This window comes from Nicotiana sylvestris, chromosome 9 (assembly GCF_000393655.2).
Source record: "Nicotiana sylvestris chromosome 9, ASM39365v2, whole genome shotgun sequence".
Classification (NCBI taxonomy): Eukaryota; Viridiplantae; Streptophyta; class Magnoliopsida; order Solanales; family Solanaceae; genus Nicotiana; species Nicotiana sylvestris.
In genome coordinates this window covers 118,793,363-118,800,659 of record NC_091065.1, presented here as the reverse complement: position 1 = coordinate 118,800,659, position 7,297 = coordinate 118,793,363, and the positions used below count along the sequence as shown (strand labels likewise).

Genomic DNA, 7,297 nt, shown 5'->3' with positions numbered 1-7,297 from the left:
TAAAGTAGCATTCTCAGGCTTAAACACATAAACATGACGAGGAAGAGGAATAGTTTCGTCATCAGAAATGACCCATCTTCTGGCTCGAGGCCTACGAATCAATGAGCCTTCATCCCTCTCCTCTTCATCTTCAGAATCTTGTGGCCTATTAGCTTTTCTTTTTGATGAGGAACTCAAAATTATTTCCTGAGCTTTTGCTAAAGAAAGCCTAAAGGAAGCAATTGATTCAGCACTCACACCCCGAATAGGAAACCCTAATAAAGAGAAAGGTTAATAATTTCCAAGATAAGAACGAAGGTAAAGGAGAAAGTGAAAAAGAAAGTTACCGTGAGTCTTAACTTTCCATCCAAATCTATTTGAAAGATACTTCCAAGGCCTTACTTCCATAGGAACAATTGTTAACAATTTTCTACCCAACCACGAAAACTAGAAATCTCCTCAACAGTTCCCATGGTTGATGAAAGGGAAAAGTAAAATAGTTACGAGAAGTACAAACTCTACATAAAAAAGAGGAAAAAAAAGATTGAAAGAAAAACTTACGTGCAAAGTTCCACTTCTCACGGAAGGGCATGTTCTCTTCACCTACTAACCCACTTGTGGGGGTAGCAATGAACCGGGCATACCAGCCACGATCTTTATCATCCTCAAGGCTGACTGAAACTCTCTTACTTCTTGCCACGAGAGTGAAAATCCCATGACAGAATAATTTAGGAGAGTAGATATGGATTAGATGATAAAAGGTGAAGGGTAACTGAGCTAGGTTTGCCAAATACCTAACGCATGCCACAACCCTCTATACAATAGGGTCAATCTGTCCTAAACACACATAAAAGAAATGACAAGACTCAAGAATGACTGGGTCAATAGGAGGCCTAAAACCTAATATAAAGAGATATGTAAGCTTTAAAAGAAGTGATCCTTTGGTTTTCATTGGGAAATCAAATTTCCAATGACAGTATCTACGTACAACATAAATCAAACCTTCAGTAATTTGGGAGGGGTAAACATCAGCACAATCATGAGAAGTCATAGAAGTAACTTGATTTCTAATCGATTCTCTATCAGAATAGATGGAAAGTTCAGCAGGGATGATCTCATCAACCAAAGGTTCACGAATTGGTTCACTAGAGTCTCTATTTTTAGCAGAATATCTATGTGAAAAAGAAGCCCTAGTTCAAGAAGATGATGAAGGAGTAGAACTAGGTTGAGAAGAAGAATCCCGTACAAACACTGATCCTAAACTACGCAACCTACCACCTCTCCTACTTCTGGTAGGAGCAAGAAGGAGTTCGTCTACAATGAGAACTTTTCGAGGATCGGGGTTTGATGAAGACATAGTTGTATGGAGATGTAGAACGTATTGAAGAACGAGAACAAGATGTGAATAAAGGACACTGAAGAAATTTTTTCGTGCAAGTAAAGGCAAAGGATGTATTTATATGCAGAAGTAACCGTCATACAAAAAAAGGTAATGATGGAGACGTCATTATGAAAACTGTCACTTCGTGACTGGAGCAGCCGCAAAAAAGCCCTAAAACCCGCTGTAGAGTTGCAGAGCCAATCGATGATTGCCACGTGTCACATGCATTAAATGAAAGTGACATACGACGCATCAGTTCAGAAGAAGGTATAATGATACGTGGGAAAAGACGACAAAAATTCTCGCCATAAAAAAGATCCACTTCCCAAATATTCAATTGCTAAATAATTGGCAAGTGGGGGGACTATCTGTATTGGGAAAAATAAATATTACACGAGGAATTAATTATGTGGTTGACATGGCAAGACACGTGGATCATTAGAAAAGTGACAGCTGGAGAAGAGTACTTAAAGAGATGTGAGTCTTAATAGGTACGAGCAAAACGTCTAAAAGACAAGAATAAACGGTTGCTCGAGTCTCTTAGTAATTTGAAGAGACACCGGTCGAATGAATCAAGACAGTAAAAAGTACAGATTTGTTGGTCTTTAATTAATGAGCATGAATGATTGAAAACGTTACAGAATCTTCACGAAACAGTTACGATTGCCAATTGTAACGTTTCATTAATGTCATTAAAAGCTCATAATGACTCGATCACAAAGAGGAAAAAACGTTGTACTTAGAAATGACTATATAAGGAAGAGAAATGTCATTTGTATGGATATGTTCTGATTATTACTGGAATATACTTATTTACTTTTGCTTTATATTGATTGCTTTGATATTTCATACTCTAATTTTCCTTTGTTATTGCAAAGATATTCCTTTTCTTGATTATCAGTAATCCGAGTACTTCTAAAAATAGGCTTTGATCGAAATTACTATTTTCTGGTTAAACAGTTATATAGGGATGTTGTTATAGAGAGGTCTAGTTGGATGAAGTTCACAAAGTTGTTCTTTCGGCAGTTACGAGCACAAATTATAGATGTACTACATATTTTGACCATTTCGAGCGTTAACAATTGACTACAAACAATGCGTTGAACCACATTATTAGGAATTTAGGATTAACGAAAAAGGAAGAGTTCCAAGTATCTTGTACAGCAAAGTTAAATAAGACTAAAACTTGTAAACTGTGGGAAAATTTTGAAAATCAATTGAACCAATGTAATGTAAGAAGTTGTGTATTGTATAGGAATGGAATCAAACCATAATGACCCACTACTTTGTTTTAAGTAATCTCTCTTCTGTTCGAGTTGGTTTAATGATTTTAAAGCTACAACGTCTTCTTTTCTTTCTGAATGAACGTTTTGCCAATCTACATTAGTTATAGATTTACAACGTCAATTTATGGCTCATCCAAACCCCAATATGGGACCCTAACCACCAATATATTTACAGTGTGGTAATGTACCTACTAAATTTACTTTGGTAATTTACCTACTAAATTTACTTTTGTTTCATTTTACCTAAACTTTTAAGTATGCTTTTACAACTTTTTTGTCGTAAAATTGTATAGGCAAAATGATTACCTTAAAAAATTGTATTTCCTTGCGTTTCTCCTTCTTCTACTCTTCCTGGAAAAAAATGAAAAGAAATATTTTCGGAATTATAAGCATATCGATGCTTTCTTATAGTTCCAAATAAAAAGGATTTGAAGAAAAAGAGTTGAATAAAAGTTGTATTGAAGCGTCACGAATCAAACATTCGTCAAAATGCCATTAAATCAATATATTTTTCGTACATTTGACCCCTTATTTTTTTTGTACATTTAACCAATATTATCGCGAAAAATAGGTTTGACATACAATTGTTTTTAAATAGTTAAATCTTATTATTAATACATGTATTCTTATTTCATATTCTAGATTTCCGCCTAATTCAATATGAATATTATTTAGTACTGTTAACCAAACACCATATGGGGAGTTTTATGCTGGATTAATAATTCAAAAAAAAAATATACTAATAAAATGTTGTAGACAAATGTTCACCGAAATGGCTTAATCAATATAGTCTAATTTTACATATTTTATTAATAATTCTAGGGCTAAATGATTGAAATACATAAATTATTCTTATTATTCTACTCTGCTCTAGGTGGAGCATGTGGGCTCGAAAATGGAACGCTCCTTACAATGCAATGATCACAACGGGAAATCAAGCTCTTTTTAAGCAAGGCTCTCGATATGGTGCATGCTATCAGGTAAACATATCCGCCACATAAATGAATGAAATTCAACAAAAAAAAGTTATATAACGTAAACTCGGTAAGAAAATATATATTTAAATCTCCTTATAAGAGAAAATATAGGTACAAATTCTAAATGTAATATTTTTAGATCTTTTCGAATCCACTTCACAGAATTTCTGATTTCGCTACTTATTTGATAAATTTATAATTCTAGAATAAACGTGTCTTATTTTGCATGAGATGACAAGGAAATGAAACTCTGAAACAAAGAGAGAATGTGCATGAATATTTTAGTTTCATGCACAAATGCGTTACATCTCTATAATATCGGCATTGTTTTTCAGGTGTTGTGCACCCAAGACCAAAATCCATATTTTTCGGGAATCCAATAACAGTAACCCTTACCGATGAATGCCCAGGAGCTTGCAATAATGATCCGGTTCATTTCGATATAAGTGGAATTGCCTTTAAAAAATTGGCGAAGTCTGGTGAAGCTTCACAATTATATAATGCAGGAAGAATCTCGATTTTTTACCAAAGGTGAGTTGTTCTACAAAAACTAAAAATTACTTCATTTGTTCCATCTTATTCGTAGGTTTTATAAAGGAAGCAATAAATTGATTTTTTCTTCTTATTTTCCTTACGAGGAACACCACTAATGTATTAATTTATTTTATTTTTATTGGACCTTACAGGATAGCATGTAATTACAACACAAATATCATATTTAAGGTGGATAAAGGCTCTAATCCTAATTTCTTTGCAGTTACATCTGAAGCAGTAAATGGAGATGGTGACCTTTCTTTAGTTGAAATCCAAGCAAGCAATTCGAGATGGGTACCAATGCAGCGAATGAATGGGGCAACTTGGAGTGTTGGCATACAACCAGACAAACAGAAACCTCTTTTTTCCCTTAGACTTACTTCAGAAACAAAGCAGAGTGTCACTGCCTCGAATGTCATTCCAGACGGTTGGCAACCAGGATCAATTTACAAATCAAATGTTAATTTTCCCAATAACCTATAGGGTGAAAGTAATTAAGAAGGGAACAATATGAGGGTACAATGTAGATTATTGAATACCATTTATTTACCTACCCTATCAAATCTGATTAATAAAGTAAAAATACCTTCTTTAATTTATTTTGAATATGCGAACTAATTCCATTTCATGCCTTTTCTTTAATTTGAGCTCTCTCTAACAAAATAACAAATGGATGCTACTTTTGTTGTAATTGTTCTTTTTCATAGAAAAATGACGAGTTAGTTCTTTATGTCTGCGACAAAGATAAAGAAGCACTTTTGGTCCAACGAAAATTCCTGGATTGACATGGGCAGAGATAAACTAACTTTGACGATATAATCTCTTAATTAAATTACTCCCTAGACTATTAACATTTCCCTAGGTGCAAAGCGTGTACATGGTAGATAATGTTTTTTTCCTTTTATAAACATGTATTTCTTTGTGGTAAATTAGAAAAGAAAAGAAAATGTAAGCTTGAAATTTTTCTTCAGAAAAGAAATATCTTCTAGTAATAATTTGATGACTATTTACCATAATTTTCTTCCTTTTATTTTTATATTTTCTGAACTTTATGGAGTAACTACTACTATAGCAGTAGAATAGTACTAACATTAAAGAAAGTGAGTATTCTCGGGGTCATTTGCATCTATACCCGTTTTTTGTGTCACATTTTAACTTGTGCCCGCTTTGCAAAAAAATTGCAAGCGTACCCGCTTTTTCGCATAACTTCAGCACACGGGGCTGAAGTAGCAAAGGCAATCACGCAAAACTTCAGCATTCTAGTAGCTGGGCCTGAAGTTCAGCTCTAGAGCTGAAGTTTTTGTGTTGTAACTGGAAAACTTCAGCTCTGGAGTTGAAGTTTTTGTCTTTGTAACTGGGGAATCCCACTATCAAGATGTTCTAGTTTTTGATAACTCACCCAACTTTAGTTTACCATTATTACATTTTATGTAATCGGATCCATCGTTCAGTTCCATCTACTGTGTACTCTGTTAACTTTCATATTTTAAATATATCAAGAGCTACATTTCATAGCCTCAAAAAAAGAAACTCAAAAGAGAAAAGAAAAAGAAGAACATACTCCATGTGCATGGGAAAGAATGAATTTGAAACTTACTGTTAAAGGCTGGGTTCCTTGTGTAGAAACATTCACGGTATCAAGTAAATTTCAAGCAATGGATGACAGAGTTGTGTTTCCAGACAATGAGGAAATTGGTTTTTAATGTTATAATAATCCAAATGGAATTCCTCAGTATATTTGCTTTACCTTCATTAATCAAAGAGAGCAATGTTGAAGTCATCGTTGTAGAAGAAGAAAAAAGAAAATGAAGGAGGAGAAAGGGAGGAGAAATGTAGCTGAAGTTGTTTAAAAAATGGGTACAAGTTAAAAGTTTTTTAAAAAATGGGTATAGGTTGTTACACCCAAAGTTTTCATACGTGAGAGTACGTCGTAAGTCATTGATGTAAGCTCGGAAATGAGATTATATTTGGAAGCAAATAAAGTAAGTTAATCATGTTACCTTGGAGGTTACAAATATTTAAGATCATGAATAACGAGTACCAAGAGGGTTGGAAATCTTAGAAGCTAAACCAATTGAAGAAAATAAGTTTCGTCGAAAGTCGACAAGTTTCGAATGTTATAACATGTACTTTGGGGTGAGACTAGGGTTATTAACATGATAAGGAGGTTATTCTATGAGTTATTTTAGTCGTATGATATTCATTTTCTACATTTTGAAGGCAAGCAAGTTGTGGAACAAGAGTTGGCAAAGGTCATCACAAGTTACATTCATAAATTTGCTGAAATTTAGGTCAAATGTATCTGAGAATTTCTCCAAATATACTTGGAATCATGGGGTGTTATACCTACCAAATTGAAGGTATACGAGTCTAGTTTCTAACTCATTAAACCGTTTGTCAATACGACATCGGAGTAGAGAGATATTCGCGTTTTCGCGAGACCGCGCAAGCAGCTCCCAATGGGACCCACTTAGGCGGTGGTTGACCTACTTCAATTTATAAACGATTTGGACGCCTATTTTTGCTCATTTTTCAACTAAAGTTCGTCTCCAAACTTCTCCTAACCCTCCTAAACATATATCACAAGGGTTTGAAGTGATTCCAAAGTGATTACACCATATTTCAACATCAAAACTTAGTTCTAGTGAAGAACAACACCTCTTTGAGGTTGTGTTGTCATTGAGGATTGTTGTGGGCTGTATTTGGATGAAATTCCAAGTTTTTGCTGCTGTCTAAGGTGAGTATAACAGCCTACTAATTGTGCTTAATCTTGCTTGTATGTTGGTTAAGTTGTTAGGATGATAAACTACAAGATAATACTTGGATTAGCTTAAGTCACTTCTATGGTGTTGTATTGCTATTAAGGGTTGTTGTAAAATGAATATAACTTGGATTTTGACTTGAAGTTACTGTAGGAGGTATTTATATTGTGTTCTTGCTTGTGCCTAAGGTTATCTTGATATTTATTAAGTTAAATGGATGGGCTAGACATGAACTAGTGAATAAAGTTGCTAGTTGGGGATAGTTGAAGTTGTGGATTATTTTCGTTGTTATAAATATATGGTATAAGGCTGGAATCATTGATTAATGACTTCATTATCAAGTTAATGATACTTTTATGTTGAAGTAAGAAGTCTATA

General features: G+C 34.1%; 1 protein-coding gene across 1 annotated transcript; it reads left to right on the top strand.

The window, feature by feature from the left end:
- The first annotated feature begins 1,070 nt into the window (after window positions 1-1,070).
- On the top strand, window positions 1,071-4,640 carry LOC104239668 (putative expansin-B2). The gene is made up of 3 exons (XM_009794356.2): window positions 1,071-1,203; window positions 3,959-4,154; window positions 4,310-4,640. The coding sequence occupies exons 1-3, from the start codon at window positions 1,071-1,073 to the stop codon at window positions 4,638-4,640; spliced, it is 660 nt and encodes a 219-aa protein (XP_009792658.2).
- Window positions 4,641-7,297: the final 2,657 nt, after the last annotated feature.